This window comes from Solanum stenotomum, chromosome 8 (genome assembly GCF_019186545.1).
Source record: "Solanum stenotomum isolate F172 chromosome 8, ASM1918654v1, whole genome shotgun sequence".
Lineage (NCBI taxonomy): Eukaryota > Viridiplantae > Streptophyta > Magnoliopsida > Solanales > Solanaceae > Solanum > Solanum stenotomum.
Genome location: NC_064289.1, coordinates 38,560,363 through 38,582,039, shown reverse-complemented (window position 1 = coordinate 38,582,039; position 21,677 = coordinate 38,560,363). Strand labels below are relative to the sequence as shown.

Sequence of the window (21,677 nt, the reverse complement as noted above, 5' to 3'; positions counted from 1 at the left end):
ATATACATAGTGCTGGAAGTTCTGGAAATTCTAGAAACTCAGTTGCTGCAACATTATACAGTGCTAGAAATTCTGGAAATTTTGAAAACTTTGAAAACTCAGCTGCTGCAATATTATACAGTACTGGAAATTCTGGAAACTTAGCTGCTGCAATATTATACAGTGCTGGAAGTTTTGGAAATTCTGGAAATTCGAAAACTCTGGAAACTTAGCTGCTGCAATATTATACAGTTCTGGAAATTCTGTAAACTCAGCTGTTGCAATCTGCTATTATCAATTACTCTTATATAGTTGCTGCAATCTGCTATAATACAGTGCTGGAAATTCTGGAAAGAGTTGAGCTTTTATATAACTTCTAAAGAGTTGGAAATTCTGGAAAGAGTTGGTGTGTGAGTTCTGCAGATGCACAGGACATAGGAAGGACAATGTTTCAAAGTAATAAGCTATCCACCTGACTTCAAGTCTAAGAAAAAAACTTATAGTGAGGCATCTGGGCAGCATATGATGTGATAGATGTGCAAACGTATTATGTAGGTACTGAAATGCAAGCTCAAGGAACCTTCACATATGGCTTGAACACTAATGTACCACCATCTACTAGGAGTCGTCAGAATGGATCTAGGAGCACTAATGACTATGCAAAACAGTTGCTATAAATCAGTATATGTAGTAAAGTTCTGGTAGCAGTGTGTTTTAACATTTTTTAACTTCATCAATATAATTCCAAGCAATGTTGCCTATAGTCATCTGCCAACCTTATATCAAAATTATATTGCTGCTACTTCTTTCACTTAAAGAACCTTATTATTTTGTAGGTTTACTTACTACAGGGAAAGAAATCAAAGAGATTAAAACAAAGCGAGAAGAATGAATCAATCAGCAATACTAAAGAAAAAGGGTTCGAATCCAAACAAAGCTCAAAGTCCATTGAAGAATCTGGATTTTGATATGCAATATCAATCAAGTGCTGAATTGGCCAACAAATTCAAGATTAAGAGAGAACAACTTGCAAATGAACGCAATGATAGAGTTAAGAAAGAGCAGGCACCAATAACACATAAAAGAAAGAATTCTGAGGATTTCATTCCACAACAAGGAAAGAGTAAATTGCTTGGGCACAAATCAGTAATTCAATCGTCTTCAAGGGAAGAGCTTAGAACCTCACATATGATTGCAGGGAAAGGACAAACTAAACAGAGGTTATTTCAATCTGGAGAGTCCATTCAGGAGAAAGGAATTAAACTTCTTATGAATAACTCTAGGTTCCTAACGTCATTCAAGGAAGGTGTTACTGCTTCAGTACATGTGACTGGAACAACACTAGGTAATGGAGAGGTACAACATGATATTGAGGATCCACTGAACTTCAAACAGGTGAAGAGGAAGTCGGTCTGACCAGCCACCAGTATTGATCAGTTTCTGGATAAGCAACAGATACACAATGAACATCACGATCTACCAAATTGCAAGCATGTAAAGAGGAAGTCGGTCATACCAGCTAATAGTCTTGATCAGTTTCAGAATAATCAAGGGATACGCATAGATGATGAAACAAAATGTGATAACCACACAATAGCTGATGTCGAATTTATGCATGCTCCTATTATTAATGAACACAACAAAGGATTGGATGATCTTGTGGATCAAGAAGAACTCGGTGGAGATGAATGTGATGTAGAAGAGGAAATTGACATTGATTGTAGTACAAAAGGTATGTCTTGAACCTTGTAAGATTTATTACTCGTTATAAAAGAAATATCTTATTTCCTTTTTGTTACATCAATCTAGAAATATCGAAGCCAAAAAAAGTTCGAGGACAAACAACATGTAAGGATATTCACGCAAGAACTTTGGAAGAAAGAAATGAGGTGACATTTGATAAAGGACAAGACCAACTAATAAGATAGTGTCAGAATTAAGCAACTTTATAGGAACAATTGCAAGGAATCCTAGATTCATCAGCTTGATGTACACTAGTTGGCATGCGGTGCCAAAAGATACTAAAAAGCGCATGTGGGAATATATCATTGTAAGAACAATCACTTTTGAGATTGCATATTTTATTATTTGTTTTTACTTACTGAAGCTAACTATATATTTTTTTGCATAGTCCAAATTTATAATTCCAATAGAAGGAAAGAAGTGGGTGATGACTGGTCTTCGTGATGCTTGGAGGCGATACAAACAAAAAATTAAAGAGAAATTTTTGATAAAAATAGTACCCTTGAGGATATGCTAGCAAAACGTCCTGATGGCATTCCAGATAATCAATTCCGCCAACTGATCGAGTATTGGAAACACCCAACTGTTCAAGTAACGCTAAAATAGTGCATTTCCACTCATCGACATAGTTTGCATCATATCTATTTTTTTTTCTTTTTTTTGATTTATCAATTCAATTATCTCTTTTTATTTAATAATAGGCCATATGCGAGATGAATTCTCAAAACAGGAAAAAACAAAAGTGGAGGCATCGAATGGGACCTATTAATTTTGCAAGAGTACGCGTGGCATTGGTAATTCTTAGCTGACATTTCTTCAAAAATCTGAATTTCATTTTTTTATACTTTATTAGAACATATTGATGTTTTTTCAAATTTATTTTGATATAATCTGTAGCGTGCAGCCAAAGACAATAACGAAGAACCATCAAAGCCTGAAATGTTTATTACAACTCGTGCCAAGACGGGAAAGGAAATCCAGGCTGATACCCAAGTTGCAATAGTAAGTTTTTTAAAGAGATTAGTAGTGAATTTGATTTAGACTTAAAATTCATATATTGTGGGGAGTTTGACTCCATTGAATTTTGTCACGTATGTCTTCTTCTTCTTCTTCTTCTTGTGCAAGTGCGAGGAGATATCAATTCTTTGTCGATGTCGCTGAATTGTTTGATAGGAAAAGTTATTAAATTTTTTTAGTTCTTGATCGATATCATAGGATTGGAAATGAAATAGTACTTACAGTTCACTATGGATGCCAATTTTATTTAACAGACTGAACTTCAGAATCGCCAAAATTCTGGGGAAACAGCTGATGATGCATTTAGGGAAGTGTTTGGAAAGGAGCAGCCTGGTCGACTTAGGTGCTATGGTAGATCAGTGACAACAACTTCTTTGAAGAAAGATGAGGAAATTAACAATCTAAAACAAAAGCATGCCAATGAAATCACTTCTCTAAAGGAAGAAATGAGAGAAGAAATGCGACATTTATTCACTCAATTGCTGCAAAACAACCCTGGATTGAATTTTCAAGATATACCAGGGTGTGTTGGATCTAACGTTGCTTCACCTGTTGATGCAAGTAGCGCACAAGCTGTAAGAGGCACAAATCTTCCACATTCTTCAGGGTCAGCTCATGATTCGGTTTTTCAAAAGGTATTTTGTATTTCACACTCTCTGTTAATAGTCTGCATATTGTTTTCCTTCTAGTTGAGTTGGTGTTCTTGGTAAAGAAGTTCTGAACTTATTTTACTATCTTGAATATTTGAAAGTTCAGTCTGTAATTTGGTTTTGGTCACTCATTGTCTCCTTTCAGCTTCTATACCTAATTTTTTTTTATATTTTTAGTTGTATGAGCGTTGTATTGTGTTGAAGGAGGACTCTAGTGATTTTGGGTTGTAGTTGTGTACTTTTTTCCCCTGTTGTTTTACTGCTTTGAACTGTGATGGTTGTTGTGAGAGATGGTTTTAGTTTTCTTGGTTGGTTTACCTTTTGATTTGTTGTTGGAAGGAGTCTGATCATTATCTTTCCCATTCTGCTGACTGTTATCACCTGTAGGGTCTGGATGATCCTTCATCTTTGTTTCACTGGTAGGAGTAATAAGAACTTGCCTCCCTGAAATATTATCATTATTGTCCTGAATTTTCTGCACTTGACCTTGACTTGTAGCATTAATCTGAGACCTGTTTTGAACTTGATGTTTATTCTGAATGTGATGCTGAGGGGTAGCAAGGGTTCTATTGTCTAGACTATGGTCAATCTGAGTGTTCTCATGCCCAGCATGAGACATATTCCCCCCTTTGGATACCCTATCCTGTAAATTAATTGTGTTCTCCTGACACCCTCTTTCCAACCCTCTAATAACTTCAACAGCCTCATCCAAACAATTAACAAGGGGGTTCTAGGGTAGGGGAGTAGTTGTAGTTTTATGAATATTAGAATTAGGGGGAAGAAGAAGAAGAACAATGAAAGTAAGAAGACGTAATAGAGAATAGGAAAAAGATGAAGTAATCTTTAAACAAGATGAATCTTGCTAGAGTTAAACTCTCTATGCTTTCATTCTTAATATTTCTTTATTGAGTATTCAATATGTACATGTATCTATTTATATACAATAGCTTGTAAGGTTGTAACAAACTAGTAAGGCATAACTAACTTAACTAACAGTTAGTTACTAATCCTAACTAACTTATAATCTTTGCCCATCTTTTAAGTCACTACTATTAACACTACCCCTCAAGCTTGGAAGTGAAAAGATGTTTTGAACTCCAAGCTTGGAACTGAGAACTTGATGTTGAACCTTGGTCAGTCCTTTGGTTAACATGTCAGCTGGTTGTTCCTTTGTTGGAGTGTACTTGGTACAAATAATCCCTTGTACAAGATTGCTGCTTTACTGTCTGTACACACCTCTATAGGTTTCTGCACCTTAATACCTACATCATTCATCAGACCTATCATCCAAATAACTTCAGTTGCAGTTGTGGCTATACTTTTGTATTCAGCTTCAGCTGATCTTCTACAAGCAGTAGATTGTTGGGAGACGATAGCCATCCAGTAGGCTCTGGTTGAACCTTAGCACTTATCTCAATTTGTGATGTGAAATCCACTGTGCTATCTCCAAACACCACTGGGCCATGGAAAACAGCCATTAAAATTGCCCCAGAAACACAAACAATAATACCCCCAACCTTTGTCTGGCCTTCCACAGTAAGAAGTTTCGTTGTTTCCATACTGCATAAACAACACATATGAATAATGTTGAGCAAGCCACATCAAATACTCTTTTCAAAAGCTTGTCCCTACTCCCTTGCATTTACATTAATATTTTTTTATACCAAGAAATTCCGGTGGGTCAATAAAGCCAGGTTTTAGAACTCGGTGGGTAATGGATCTACACATCTAGCCTAGCATTTCAACTAAACTAAGGCATAAAAGCTTCTTCACATTATAGATGCCCATCTCATTTTACTAAAATATTCTGCAACAACACCATGTTCTATGTGGTCCCACTTCAGTGTTACCTAGCTTGACAAATATTGAACAACACCATGTACTCTATGATTGATCATAAAATTACAGATTTAACTCACGCACAGCTAAAAATATTAAAGGACAAAAGAGCACCACAGTAAAGAAAAATGTGAGTAAGATTCACAAAACTAATAAAAGGCAAAGAAGAAAAACAGAACATGGGTTCCCAGGTCAAAATATAAATTAATAAAATAATATCATCATAGAACTTGTACTAGTTGTACCTCATACATAGTAAAAACTTTCGCACCTTTCTCTTTTTTCATCATTCCTATTTATGAATTGTTTGGCTTACTGTGAATTTAAGCATATTAAATACATGATTTATTTCACTAACATATTATTTTATTTTGAATGTGCAGGAAAATTCCGATAATTGAATTTGAATTGTGGCCAGAAGTAAACTCGATCTATTGTAGTGAACAATCAAGAGTCTTTTTACTATTGTCATATATGTTTGAATGCATTTGGTTTTGTGGAATTTATTGATATATAGTAGAGATCGTTAAGCAATCACTTTCTAAGTATTGGTTGTACAAGACATGTTTCTCGAAGTTTATTTGAAATATATAGCTTCGATTTAATTATTAGTTAATTTTGTGCTTTAGGTCACTTGTATATTTTAATATGTGATTATTGAATATATGCAAATAAAAATTATTATTCTTAAAAATAAAAAATTGTGGCTACAAAATTCTACACAACATTGCCACACTTCAAAAGTGTTGCTGTAGAACGTCCAATGTTAACTTGTACATAAGAATAGTTACACTTTATAAGTGTTGCTCTAGATGAGATATAGAAGGCAACACTTTTTAAGTGTGACCAATAACAAAGCAAAGGCAACGCTTTTAAGTGTAATATAATAAGAAAAATGTGTCGCTAATGCATCACTACAAAGCGTGCCCTTATACCTCTTTGGCTACGCTTTATAAGTGTAGCTGTGATGGCAACATTTAAAAAGTGTTGCCTAATGTCAAAGGTTACGCTTCTTTAGGCCACCTCCTAAAAAGTGTTGCTTAAAGTCTAAAAGTGTAGCCTTTTATCAAAGGCCACACTTTTTGCTAGTTTAGGCTACACTTTACTGCGGTGGCCGTAGGCCTAAATGGTGTAGTGAATATAAATCATAATTTCGTTTAACTTTTCAGTGCCAGATAAAGGACCAACAATATTAAACAACTACAGGACAAGAATTTGATGTTCATAACAATTTACCTGGATTACACTTTCAAACTAGCACCTCTATATATTATATTGGTAGATGCCATCTAACATGTAATTCCTTCGGTATGGTACATGTAATTCTATGTGATAAATTATTTTTTCATATCACATTTTCTTCAAAATCAGGTCAACTAACAATATTGCTTTCATAAATTTTGTTTATTATTAAAGTACAAATACAATAATCGTAAAGTTGAGTTGTACCTTATTCGCTTATATGACCGATGAACTATAAATATACATATAAAATCCGCGCATCGCGCGGGTACTATACTAGTAAAGATAAAGGGAATGGGTTGCACCGTAAATTAAATAATAATCATTTTTAAAGTTGAGGGTAAATTAATCTAAATATCTCAAAATTTGTTATCTAACTACAGACACACTTTGTATTTAAAATCTAATACATAAAATCCTTATATTATAGAATTCCAATACAAATATTTGTTTTAATGATAGTTAAAGGATCAAATATACCTTTAAGTTATTCAAATTGGTCAGTTTTATCTTAATCTTTGTTATGCTTTTAGTTCAAAAATATCCTTATCAATATGTTTTGGTTCAAATATGTCCTCCAACTAGCAAAAATGTAATTCAAATAAACATCTCTTTCTAATGGTTGCTCCAACATAAAAAAATGGATCAATGTTTTTTTATTTATGGATGGGTAAGGTTTGAATGTGTTGGACATATAATAACACTAGAAAGAAAAGGCCCGTGCTTAGCACATGCCCAACATTTTATAAAGAATCAAATCAATGATAAAATTGCACAGAGGTACACAAAATTACAACTACTAATGAAAAACTAAACGGATATAAAACCAATAATGTCTAGTAACACTGGACTTATCCAAGCAAATTCATAACAAACATTCCATGTCGATTATCACTTTATAGTAACATACCATCAAAACATATCACTATATCTTTCTTGGTCTTTGGGCTAAGCTCAAAGTTGTGAAAGCAGTTAGATTCATTTGAATGTTGACCTAATAGCTTTATAAAAACATGAAAATTTCATCATCTTCAACTTCCACAGCTGCCACAATGGCATAGTTGGAGTTCATGATATAACTACTTGAATTGATTTAGAATCCAAATGTACAGACAACAGATCGTAAGAGTGGTCACTCTAGCCACCAAATAGCTTAGACCCTGAGAATAAAATAATGAACCACAACGATCAAATACTCAACTACAAATGAGCACACCTGAAAATTATATGGCAATGACATAAATGAGTGAACAAATAAGTATATTAAATTAATAATTGGAATGACATTGATCAATAGGAAGTTGTTAAGTGGAGTGCATTCATTTATATCATGTAGAATAGAAGAAGATTAAGGGCTGAAATTACTATTTTATTTTCACAAGACATGTCTTTACTTATGTGAATTTTTTTTTTCAAGATATACCTTCTTAGAGTTCACAGTAAAGTTACAATCAAACATAAAATTTAGGCAAGTGACGATTAGATATGTTGGCCTATGAAATAAGTCCAGAGAAGTGGAGGCGAATTCTAAATTTGATGTCGAAAGGAAAGAGGAAAGGGTCTATCTAACTTAAAAGTCCAAAAAGGAAAGTTTCTCATCCAAGTTCCATTTTTTGAATAGGCTACTGCCAGGCAACGTGCTCTTACTTTATAGGTTGTTAATAAATCGATTTTAAAAAGAGAAATGGACCATGGCAAATAATTGATCAAAGGATATGCTTACATAACTCCATGAAATATAAATTGTTGACAAATCAGTACTCTTAATTAAGTAAAAACTCTCAAATATTTGGCAGACAAATATTCTTTCAATAAAAGCAATAATTACATATCGAAAAAGAAAAATCAATTGAAAAGAACTTTATACGAAGCAACACACATACACAAAGAGAATTCTTATTAAATCACATGTCAGGATCTAAAAGAACATCACACAATGGACTTGCTGCTTTCACAAAAGACTACAAAATTTTCAGTCAAAACTGCGTATTGCAGAATTGTATAATTCATGTAGTACCCTATGAAATACATGAAAATATTAACATTGCATCTTGAAGATATTTAATAATCTACATAAATTAATATTGCACTCTAAAATGTATTGAATATATATGTGATTGCTCTTGACTTATGCACATCACTATCGTAGCCAAAAAAAATCATTTCGCTATTTCTTTAAACAAAACAAGATTATGTAAACACTCATTCAAGATCCAACTGATCAAAATCCGTTGTGAAAGACTTTTCTTTTTTTTAAGATTCATCATGATATATATACCTAAATACAACCAGTCAGAAGTTAAGCTTTTTTTTTTTTTTAAATTAGGATTTCATTCAACCAAAATATCGTCTTTACAATGCTACCAACTCTTTTTGACTCAAAGTTGGTTGTCTCAAACAAATAACTTTCATGTGCAAAATCAATCTACTACACTTCTCCTCTCTCTACCTTTATGAGGTAGGGATATGATCTGTGCATACTATACTCTCTCCAAACCCCACTCGTGGAATTTCACCAGATATCTTCTTCTTGTAGATAATGTAAAAGATTTACACCAATGGTATATATAACTTGAACTTTTTTTGTTGCAAAACTAAGCTCAAAATATATGTTTGAACATACCTGTTTCTCCACTGATCATTCGTGTTTCTTTTGATTCAGATAAAATCCCCAGCAAGAGCTTTGAGAATTTTACAAAAGAAATTAAATGTCTACAACTTATGAAGTAATAGACGATTGTATGTTGCTTAAATTAGTACCTTATTTTGTGTATTTGAATTGTTTGTTTTGGGATTCGTAAGAAATTTGAACTTATGATGAGCTTAGAAAGTATGTTGAAGTTCACTCTTTATAAGTTTTTGAGAAACTATAGCCCTCAAAATCAATAGATATAGGCACTAATAAACCAGTAAATCCGACTTATACGGAATGAATACATATAAACTTTCTGAAGATGATCGTGAATACTGAAAAAATTTGTGAAACAAAAGTAACCAAATCAGTGAATTATAAGGACCACCAGAAGTACTTATAACGTAAATCGAAAGTAACAATAAGGATGTTAATAATTCTGATGGAAAGTTAGGTAGAGTGAAAACTCAGAGACAGGAAAAATACTTGCATCAGAGTACTAACATACGAAATCAAAAAGATTTACAGGGCTATCCTACTTAGATATTTAGGCAAGATGAGAAGTGTAGTTTGATGGTAGCTAAATGGGCTAAGTTCCATTTAGCTTTATTTAAACTTTCAAGAAGATGATCAAATTGAGAGCTTAAAATAAAGTGAGTGTGCCAAAATTCTTCTTGTTCATCAAATAAGATAACTTGGGCACATCATCAAACAAACACCTTGAGTGCATATTCAAGATGGTTTAATTTTCAACAGGACGGTTTGATTATGCACTAATTAGGTAATAACAAAGACAATTTATCAAAGAGATAATACATGTGCTAATCGGCTACTATACTAACATGCAAGTCAAAATTTCAGAAAAAAATTATCATAAATACATAAAAATCGCATCCACTTTTGGAGCCCCTCGCATATTATGATTATCAATAAAGCAAGACTCTAAAAAAGCAATCAACTTTTGGTTCAATTAGAAGAGAGAGGGGAAGAAGAATCGAAGAGAACATACCTTTAAAGCTGAACCGAAGCAGGTGAGAAGAGATATTTTTCTCTTTTTTTTTCACAAATCTAACAATCCGAATTGCGAAGTAGACCATATTAGTCCAAGAACAAATTAAGTTTCGAAACTCTCAAATAAATAATGTGTCTATCGTTCTCCACTACTGATAGCTTAATCTTCATCCTCAATGATCTAGGTGTCAAGTCCCTTCAATCCCTCTGGTGGGATCTCAGTTCCAGTAACCAAAGAGTAGAGCTCTTCTGTCACTATCCGAGTCTACACCCTGGATGGGGTCGGCACTCAAGAACCATTTCTGGTCGCCAAGCGAGCCCTCATCCTGACTGACTACAAGAGGAAGACTAACATAAGCATGCAAAAGCTAAAAACTGAATAAAATTCAATAAACTCAACTTTTCAAAACTTTAACTCAAATGAACAACTTAGAATAAAAATAATATATTCAACTCGCCATAACATAGGCAACTTAAATCTTTAAAACATTTAATAAAATAATTGAATAATGTAGTCTTCTCAACTATACTGACTATCTATGAAGCCTCTAACTGATAAAGATGGAAGTCGGGACAAGACCCACGACATCCTGACTAAACTAAAAAGTAAATGAAATCCTCCGGAAACAAGGAGGCTCACCATAGCTAACTCGAACTTTCAGATGTATCAACAAAGCTCATGTTAATGATCTTGAATACCTGTGTCTGCATCATGAGAAGATGCAGGTCAAATGGCTCAGTACGTGGAATGTACGAGCATGTAAGAGGAATTCTAAAGTATAAACATAAGCTTGAAACTTGATAAAAAAGAAACATACTTACCTCTTCCCAAACTGACTCAACTCAAGGAATACTCAAGGATACTCAAAACTACTCAAACTTACTCAACTCAGAACTACTCAAGGATACTCAACTCAACTCAAAGATATGATATTCGACTCTGAGAACTCAACTCTGGATACTCAACAATATAAAGCAACAATACACGTGCAATATATGGAAAGCTTTATAAAATAGTAAAAGCAACTTAGTTCGTTAAAGAAAATACAACAACAAACTCAACTTTACTTATATAATAAAGTAATATAGTTTATGTGGGAGATTCTTTAACCGACAACCACCACTATGAGCCTAAGTGATGATACAATGTTTTACCTAATGCTGCCAAGGATCGTCCTATACCTTGCCGGGGGTATAGAACCTAACTCACTAAGTGGATCCACTAGTCTATGCTAAAAGCATCTTAAGGAGTCATCTAAAAAGTATGATCCTTTACTACCCATTATGGTTACATGGTTTATGGAGACTTGAGTTAATATGAAATCGTATCCCCATATCGGTGCTCAATACTACTCCCAAAATATACTTAGCTCATATGTTTTTAAAACTTCTTTCTTTGATTTGAGATAATTACTCAAAACTTAGCTTAAAAACTCTCTTGGAATCGATGTTCTCTTTTGGAAATCTCAGTTTCCTCTCATCTTAAATGTGAAAACATTTACTTTTGGGAATACTTAGTTCCATATATCATTTTAAAGAAAATGAACTTTACTCTTACTCTTTACTTACTCAACTTCAAAGCTTAAGACTTAAAACAAAGTTTAAACATTTGTAAAAGACTTCTTAAAAATATGGTTCACGCCGAATTATGGACTTGAACGACTCAATGCAAAGTTTTCAATAACCATAGATAGACTCAAATGCCTGGAACTCAAGAACTTCAATGACACTACTAATTTCAAGAATGCTCAACCCATAGGGTTCATGCGGAATTATGAGCATTAACTACTCAACTCAAGGACTCAAATATACTTCTCATCTCAAGACTGATCGACTTATAGTTTTTATGCGGAATTATGGGCATGAAATATTCTACTCAAGGACTCAAAGATACTTCTCAAAAGGGATTAGGAACTCAACACTTAAAGACTTAGAACTTGAAGATACCAGTTCTCTGAAGGATACTCAACTTTCGACGTTCATGAGGAGTTATAGGCATGAAACAACTCAACTCGATGATCTACATAACAATATGGAACTCATGTATGTGACTCCTCTCATTCTCTGAATTACTTTCTCAAATGTAGTTCAAATCAATAATTGATTTCAAGGATTCACAATTGAACTCAAAGACTTTCTTGAACTCTACTCTTAACTCTCTCTTGAATGTGAATTATGAATTCAAGAGTTATGTTTCATGGTATGAAGGATCTTGTAATGATAAAGTAGACTCATGAATATATTCTCCTCACTCGTACTCACTTGCTCGAGTCTTGAAACAAGTTATTAGAAATTGTAGAAGACTCCTCAAAAGGACTTAAAGGACTTTCTTAGAATGTTCGAAAGAATTCTCAAAAACTTAACTCTTAACTCTACCTTGAACTTGAATTATGGATTCAAGGCTGTGATTTGTGATAGGAAAGATCTCATGATGTTTAGGATTGATTTTAGATAGCTAAACATGAGAAAAGATAAAAAAATTTATTGCTTGGAAGCTATTCCGCGACGCGGAGACGCATTAAAATAATTGGTCGCGAAATAACTTTTGAGGCAGAGAGGTCTGTGGCCTCTCCATGATGCGAAGACAACTTTATGAAATGGGGAGGCAGGTCCGCGATGCGGAGCCAAGTGCCAGATTTTCCTGACTTTTCTCTTCTTCATTTTCTAACCCCAAATCGCTTAAATTTAATTCTTTTGCTCAACTTTTCTTTAGATTCTGATAACCAGCACATGTACACAAGAATCTAACTCAAAACTACTCTATAAATCAAAACAATAATCTCAAGAACTCCTAAATCTCAGCCCAATTCAAGAATGAAAGCAAATTCAAGAAGACATATTAATAACATCAGATTTTCAACTTTCTAGAACGAACTTAATGCTAAAATTTACATGATTGGCATGTGGGTGAACAAACCCAACACTATGGAAGCTTACATACCTGAAAGAACCATCTTCTCGAAGAACTTGAAGTAAAATCTTGAAAGATGAACCCAAGCCTTTGCTTTTCTTGAATTTCTTGAGCGTAGAATCTTTGGAGTGGATGAGAGGGTTTTAGATTTAAGAAAACTGATTTTCTACTCGCTTGGGATAATTTAGATGACCTCCTAAGGGTTTTTAGGACTAAAATACCCTTAAAGAAATAATTAAAATGAGTTGGGAGTCAAAATAATTTTTCACCAAGTAGTGAGGTTCGTATTGGCTCCGTAACGCGGAGCCATCGCTGAGCTGCTGCCAGGTTTATGCGTCGTTAGTAAATCAGTCATAAATTTTTAATCAGAGCTCGCAATTTAGCAAACTCAGTGGCGTTGAAAAGAGGACTCGAAGGGATTTAATTTTATATCTTGTAGCTCACCTAACTCATCCTGTACTAGGAGTTATGGTCGTTTGAAGTTGACCCAAAACTTAAGAAAAACTTTGGAATGACTTGAATGAACTCTCTTTAGTTCTTCTTGGAACACAAGGTGCTACATCTAGTGACCTTAATACTCAAGAAATTTTAAATTCCTTTGCAAAAATCTCACTCACTACGAAGAACAGGTCGAGTCTTAGGTCAAAAAATTTCTAGGGTGTTATAATATCTCCCCCTTGGGATCATTCGTCCTCGAATGACGACTGGACTGGGTAGAGAATTGAGTTACTCTTACTAAGGTCTGATTCTAATAGTATGCTCTTACTATATTCAAGCTTAACCCAAATCCTTAAGTTCGGATTATATACCTCTCTATAGGAAATCTCATCCCAAGACTATTACTCTTTACCACCACATTGGGCTCATATCAAAAACCACTTAATGTTTAACAAAACCACATTCAAGCTTTAGTACTCTAACAACTCCATTTTTTAAAAAGGACCTCTAAAAAGATATCCCCCAAGCTCTTTCTAACTCATTACTATCTTACTCTCAAACACCTCATCTCGTCATCTTCCCCTTAGGTCTAAAGCTAACACTTGAAAGCTATGGACCTATTCCACATTGACAACTCAATTATGCTATCTAGGCACACATGGAAAATCATAACTTAATTGGAACCTCATCTGGTAACATACCATCTCGGCACACCTCTTAATGCTCTTGTTACTCTTGTGACTTAGCCACACTTCACTGCCCTTATCTAAACGTTAGGGTCTCTGACTTGTACCACTCATATCTATTGCAGCTAATCACCTCAATTCCTCACCTACTCTATGTCAAGTCTTCAAGATCAAATCTTAAGACTAACATAATCACCCTTAGGGTGCCATTCCTTTGATCATGACACTCATCTCGAATCCAAGCTTAATATTTATGACTAAGCCCGAATGTCAATATGATTGCTCGCTTACTATACTAACTTACAACTACTAGATACAAATTCAAAATCACTCGTCCACTAGAAACTTATGACAAATAGCCAACCCTCACCTCTTAGTATTCATATTTACAATTTACTATCACATTTCCCTTCACAACTTGAGTACTGTTCACTCATTCACTATACATCAATGCCTAATTAGTTCTACAACACTTTGAATATTATGGGCTCTCCCTCAAAATCATAAGCCTAGCTTAGATCTATCACCTCATGAATACTCTTGCTCTTCTATTCAACACTTACACCTGGTCATTACCTACACAATGACACTTCATCACAAACTCCTTTCTACCTACAGCACATTGTACCTCCTATGATGGAATCTTCACAACTCATCACTTCTTCGTCTACCTATAAAGGAAAGCTCCTCATTACTAACGTACTAGGTATTTGACTATAGTAACATAGCTTGTCAAAACACCATCTCCTTTACTTAGTTTTCTAAACGTCTTCATACTTTCCTCTAACTCTGGGCTCTTTCACTACTACTTCTCATGATCTCGTAGCTCATGCTACCTTTTCAAGTGAAAATCTTACCCAAGCTCTAAACGTACCTACTCATAAGGATCTCAGTTGAAACAAGGCTTAGGGAAAAGAGTACAACACGTTTTTAGCTCAATGCTCGATTCACATAAATATGGGTGCCTTACTCAGAAACTGAACACTTAACTTACTCTTGAGCTTCTCTCAAGCCCCTCTAGAGTCTCATGAATTTCTCAAGAGTATTGCTAAGAATAACTCATCCATAAGGATCTTTGACTTTACTTTTCCACCACCTTTAGCATGAAGGGTAGTCTAATGATTATGAGAAACACATGAGTATGAATAAATCTCTATGACTTAGCTCTATTGTATGATTAAGAGTATGAAAGAAGGAAAACTTTTCTTAAATATTCGTAGTCCATTGTTTATAGAAGTGGGGACCTCACAACCATAAACAAGATCTTACTGACACGACTTCATAGACACCCTAGGACACTTGAACTTTGTGCTCTGATTCCAAGTTTATCATGACCCAAGTCTATACCCTGGACGTGACCGGCACTCATGAACCATTGTTGGTCCCCAAGCGAACCTTCATCCTGGCTGACTACAAGTGGAAGACTAAACTAAAAACTGAATAAAACACAATACACTCAACTTTTCAAAATTTTAACTCAAATGAACAACTTAGAATAAAAATAATATGTTCAACTCGCCATCAAATAGGCAACTTAAGTCTTTAAAACATTTAGTAAAATAAATGAATAATACAGACTTCTCAACTATACTGACTATTTATGAAGCCTTTAATTGATAAAGATGGAAGTCGGGACAAGACCCACGACATCCTAACTAAACTGAAAAGTAAATGATATCCTCTGGAAACAAGGAGGCTCACCATGGCTAACTCAAACTTCCGGATGTATCAACCAAGTTCCTGTTGATGATCCTGAATACTTGTGTCTGCATCATAAGAAGATGCAGGCCAAATGGCTCAGTACGTGGAATGTACGAGCATGTAAGAGGAATTCTAATATATAAAGATAAGTTGAAACTTGATATAAAAAAGAAACATACTTACCTCTTCTCAACTTACTCAACTCAAGGAATGCTCAACGATACTCAAAACTACTCAAACTTACTCAACTCAGAACTACTCACGGATACGATACTCAACTCAGAGATTAGATAATCAACTCAAAGATATGATACTCAACTCAAAGATATGATATTCGACTCTGAGAACTCAACTCTGGATACTCAACTCAATATAAAGCAACAATACACATGCAATATATGAAAAGATTTATAAAACAATAAAAGCAACTTAGATCGTTAAAGAAAATGCAATAACAAACTCAACTTTACTCATATAATAAAGTAATACAGTCTATGTGGGAGATTCTCTAACCGACAACCACCACTATGAGCCTAAGTGATGATACAACATTTTACCTCACGCTGCCAAGGATCGTCCTATACTTTGTCGGGGGTATAGAATCTAACTTACTAAGTGGATCCACTAGTCTATGCTAAAAGCATCTTAAGGAGTCATCTAAAAAGTATGATCCTTTACTACCCATGATGGCTACATGGTTTATGGAGACTTGAGTTAATATGAACTAGCATCCCCATATCGATGCTCAATACTAATCCCAAAATATAATTAGCTCATATTTTTTTAAAATAACCTCTTTCTTTGGTTTGAGATAATTACTCAAAACTTAGCTTAAAAGCTCTCTTTGAATTGATGTTCCCTTTCTTACTCAAAACTCGTTCGGAAATCTCAGTTTCCTCTCATCTTAAATGTAAAAACATTTACTCTTGGGAATACTTAGTTTCCATACATCATTTTAAAGAAAATGAACTTTACCATTACTCTTTACTCAACTTCAAAGCTTAAGTCTTAAAACAAAGTTTAAACATTTGTAAAAGATTTCTTTAAAATATGGTTCAAGCCAAATTACGGACTTGAACGACTCAATGCAAAGTTTTCAATAACCATAGATAGACTCAAATAGCTGGAACTCAAGAACTTCAATGATACTGCTAATTTCAAGAATGCTCAACTCTGAGGGTTCATGTGGAATTATGAGCATGAACTACTCAACTCAAGGACTCAAAGATACTTCTCATCTCAAGACTGATCGACTTATAGTGTTCATGCAGAATTATGGGCATGAAATATTCAACTCAAGGACTCAAAGATACTTCTCAAAAGGGATTAGGAACTCAACACTTAAAGACTTAGAGCTTGAAGATACCAGTTCTCTGAAGGATACTCAACTTTCGACGTTCATGCGGAGTTATGGGCATGAAACAACTCGACTCGATGATCTACATAATAATATAGGAACTCATGTATACGACTCTTCTCATTCTCTGAATTACTTCCTCAAAACGTAGTTCAAATCGTTAGTTGTTTTCAAGGATTCACAATTGAACTCAAAGGCTTTTTGAACTCTACTCTTAACTCTCTCTTGAATGTGAATTATGAATTCAAGAGTTATGTTTCATGGTATGAAGGATCTTGTAATGATTAAGTAGACTCATGAATACATTCTCCTCACTCGTACTCACTTGCTCGAGTCTTGAAACAAGTTATTAGAAATTGTAGAAGACTCCTCAAAAGGACTTTAAGGACTTTCTTAAAATGTTCGAAAGAATGCTCAAAAACTTAACTCTTTAAATCTACCTTGAACTTGAATTATGGATTCAAAGTTGTGATTTGTGAAAGGAAAGATCTCATGATGTTTAGGATTGATTTTAGATAGCTAAACATGAGAAAAGATAAAAAAAAATCCACTATTTTGAAGCTAGTCCGCGACGCGGAGACGCATCAAAATAATTGGTCACGAAATAACTTTTGAGGCAAAGAGAGGTCCATGACCTCTCCGCGACGCGAAGACAACTTTATGAAATAGAGAGGCAGGTCCGCAACGTGGAGCCAAGTGCCAGATTTGCCCGACTTTTCTCTTCTTCGTTTTCTAACCCCAAATCGCCTAAATTTGATTCTTTTGCTCAACTTTTCTTTAGATTCAGATAACCATTACATGTACACAAGAATCTAACTCAAAACTACTCTATAAATTGTAACAATAATCTCAAAGAACTCCTAAATCTCACCTCAATTCAAGAATGAAATTAAATTCAAGAACACATATCAATAAAATCAGATTTTCAAATTTCTAGAACGAAATTAACGCTGAAATTTAAATGATTGGCGTGTGGGTGAACAAACCCAACACTATGGAAGCTTACATACCTGAAAGAACCATCTTCTTGAAGAACTTGAAGGAAAATCTTGAAAGATGAACCGTAGCCTTAACTTTTCTTGAATTTCTTGAGCGTAGAATCTTTGGAGTGGATGAGAGGGTTTTTTATTTAAGAAAACTGACTTTCTACTCACTTAGGGGAATTTAGGCCTCATTTTTTTGCACTTAACAGAGGTATGAATCTTAATCATTCAGATTCAGCCTATTAAGTATGTTTGCTTTTAGGTCCAAGTTCATTTGTTTTATTTTTTAAAAAGCGTCTTAATGGGTCTGAAGAGTTGTGAACGAATAAGATCTGTAGGAGACTCTTAACAACATTCAGACTCATTTAATAAGCTATCAAAAAATAAATCAACGCTGCTCTGCTTTGGACGTGCCTTTTATCTCATAACTAAAAACTTTATTTATCTCTTTTCTCAATCAAACACCATTTTTTCCTCTTGAACTAGTAAGTTTTCATAAATACTTTCAAGGTTTTTTTATATTAACATTTTTCTTGTATTGACGTGTGTTAAGAACACTAGTTGCAATAATATATTTGGTGTATTGCTGTTTGTCAAGGTTTTTGAATGAAAATATAGTACTCCAAATCATGATTATTAAAAACAACGACTATGTATAAATATTTGAGGTCTCTTATTAGTATTTAATTGTCTTAGGCCAATAATTTTATTGAGACTCTTTGATTATCAAACTCGCTTGTGAGATAACACTAATAGACTAATATATTATTGTTGTTGAACTATGTACATTGTTGAGGTATTTTATTAAAATTTTGTTTTAAGCCTTTAATTTTATTGAAACTTTCTATGATCAAACCCTTTGTGATATTACACTAGACATATTATTATTGTAGAACTATGTATATAGTTTAGGTCTTTTATTAGTATTTTATTTTAGGCCACTAATTTTATTGAGACTCTTTAATCTTCAAACTTTGTATGATCAAATTTGCTTGTGAGATTACTCTATATATATTATTATTGTTGAACTATGTATACACTTGAGACCTCTTGTTTTAGGCCACAATTAACATTTGAAAATATTCATTATTTTCTTGTATATAGTTTTGACATTAGTACTGTAGTAACTTGTCTTTCTAATTTTTAAGTTTTTAGTAAAATCATTATAGAACTTTGTCTGATATTTTTAAATTTTAGATTAAACAATTTAAATTTAATATAGTAGTAATATTTTTGAGAACTAAAATCAAGGTATTATATTGCAACAAATGGCTAACATTTTTTTAACTTAAAAAGAACTTTTTTCAAGTTATATATTTATATTGTTGAACTATGTATATTCTCTTATTAAAATTTTGTTTTAGCCAACTAATTTTATTGAGACTCTTTGATCATCAAACCTACTTGTAAAATTACATTAGATATATTATTATCGTATTTTAATATTCTAATACATGTGAATCCGAGAGTCGGAGAAAAAGGAGATCCTTTAAGATACTACAACTAGATTAGTTTTTACTTCTATATTCTAAATATGAATATTTTTTCTTCATGTTTGATCTTTAATCATCTTGATTGTGTTTCTTTAGTTATTCTATGTTGTTTGTTTAGTTATTTTATGTTGCATATGTTCATATGTTATATCTATTATAGTTTATATTTCAGCTACGGAACAATCTAATGAATATCCAAGAGTATTTTGGAAGAGTTTGGAGATAGATAAGACCTTTTTAGAAAGTTGTATTCAAGAAATATCCTTGCATGGAAGACTTGGAAGTAGTCTGAAGATAGAGTCATGGAATAGGGTTAGAATAGCTCTGAAAACCTGTCATGGCTTTATTGTTACCCAAAGATAGATGAAGAATCGTTTTGATTATTTAAAAGAAAAATATCAAGCTTGAGTGCCAATAACTAAAAAAACTGGAATATTTATGATCCAGCAACCAATACTATTATGATGTCTAATAGTGAGTGGGATGAATACATAAAGGTTAGTATTATTTAATTAATTTTTTCTTCATTTTGTTGTTAAAAAAAAGGTTAGAGGTTCATATTAAACGTATGGTGTCTTATAGTATGGTCTCTTATATTTTAATATAGGCTCGTCCAAAAGCAAAGACATTGAAGACTTCACCATTACACTCCCAGATTTGTGTACAAAACTTTTTGAAGGTTCTACTACAACAGGAAATCATGGTTGGAGTCCAAGTTGTACCTATTCCCGTCATGGTGTCTCTTCTGTATCTACTACTATAGATATAGATATAGATACATTTGTGATATACCGTGAGTTTACGATATTTCTAATACATTTCACTTACAAGTTTTGTGTGTCTAGGGCCTTTTTGTATGGGTTTTTATGTGTTTTTATCATATTTGGCAGGAAAGATGTTCAAGCGCGGAATAAAGAGACAGCTAAAAGAAATGCAGAAAAGGGCATCTACGAAGGTGATCTACGGACCGTAGGTCCATTGACGCTCCGTAGGTGGTGGTCATAGATCAAAGCCAAGGCATGGAAGGCAAATCAGGGAAATCTACCCAAGTGTGGAACCAAGGTGACCATTGACGATCCATAGATTGATCTACGGACCGTACTGTTGATCCGTAGATTGATACTGTAAGGGTTCCAGTACCTGATTTTTAAAGATTCTAAGTGTGGAGCTATGGAAGGGGATTGACGAACCGTAGATTGATCTACGGTCCGTACTGCAGTTTCGTCGTTTGCTTCAGAGAAGCTGATTTTCAGATGTTGAAATATTTTCTAAGTCTTGGCTCACGGAAGGGACTCACGGACCGTAGATCCATTGACGGTCCGTGAGTCAGTCTCGTGGAATGAAGACGCGTGCCTGTAACAAACTTTCCTTATTTTGTTTCCCTTTTAATTTAGGACTTGTTTTCTATAAATGGGGCATGTAAACTCATTTTTGGGGGTTAGACATTATTATTCTATTCTAGTTCTTGACTTGGGAGATTAACTTGCAACTTTAGCAATTATTAATTTCCTAAGATCGTTTTGAAGATTTTAGAGTTGCAATTCAAGTTGAATTTCTGGGTCTATTAATCTTTGTACGTAAGTTTATAATTCTTTCATCTAAAACAATAAATTGTGTTCATATGGTTATGGGTAACTAAACTCCACAACTAGGGTTGTGGGAACCATGAGCAATTAACAAAGTATGAATAGTAAATAAGCAAGTCTTGAATAGTATGGTGCATGCATTGATAATTCTTTCGTTTAGAAGTCTTTTTAGCGGATACAAACGTTAGAACTTGCCTTGTTGCTAATAGCCGGACCAAGGAGGTAATCAACAAGAAAAGAATTATCAACATAGATTTAGTGTGATACTATCTAATAGGCTAGTGTTGATTGGTGCGAAGTAATAACTAAGCCAAACATCGATTATGATGTCTAATATAAGGTAAAGGTAAGGATTAGTAAATTACACACACGTAGCCAGACCAAGGTGCGGGGTGAAACTCTCTAGATG

At 33.9% G+C, this 21,677-nt stretch overlaps 1 protein-coding gene and 1 pseudogene across 1 annotated transcript; both read left to right on the top strand.

Moving 5' to 3' along the window:
• LOC125872217 (glutathione S-transferase U9-like) overlaps nucleotides 1–21,677 on the top strand; it is a 74,146-nt pseudogene that overhangs the window by 15,323 nt on the left and 37,146 nt on the right.
• LOC125872260 (uncharacterized) lies at nucleotides 1,485–3,620 on the top strand. The gene is made up of 6 exons (XM_049552975.1): nucleotides 1,485–1,711; nucleotides 2,111–2,313; nucleotides 2,424–2,516; nucleotides 2,620–2,724; nucleotides 2,994–3,374; nucleotides 3,567–3,620. Exons 2-6 carry the CDS (start codon nucleotides 2,233–2,235, stop codon nucleotides 3,618–3,620), a joined length of 714 nt encoding a protein of 237 aa, XP_049408932.1. The 5' UTR covers nucleotides 1,485–1,711; nucleotides 2,111–2,232.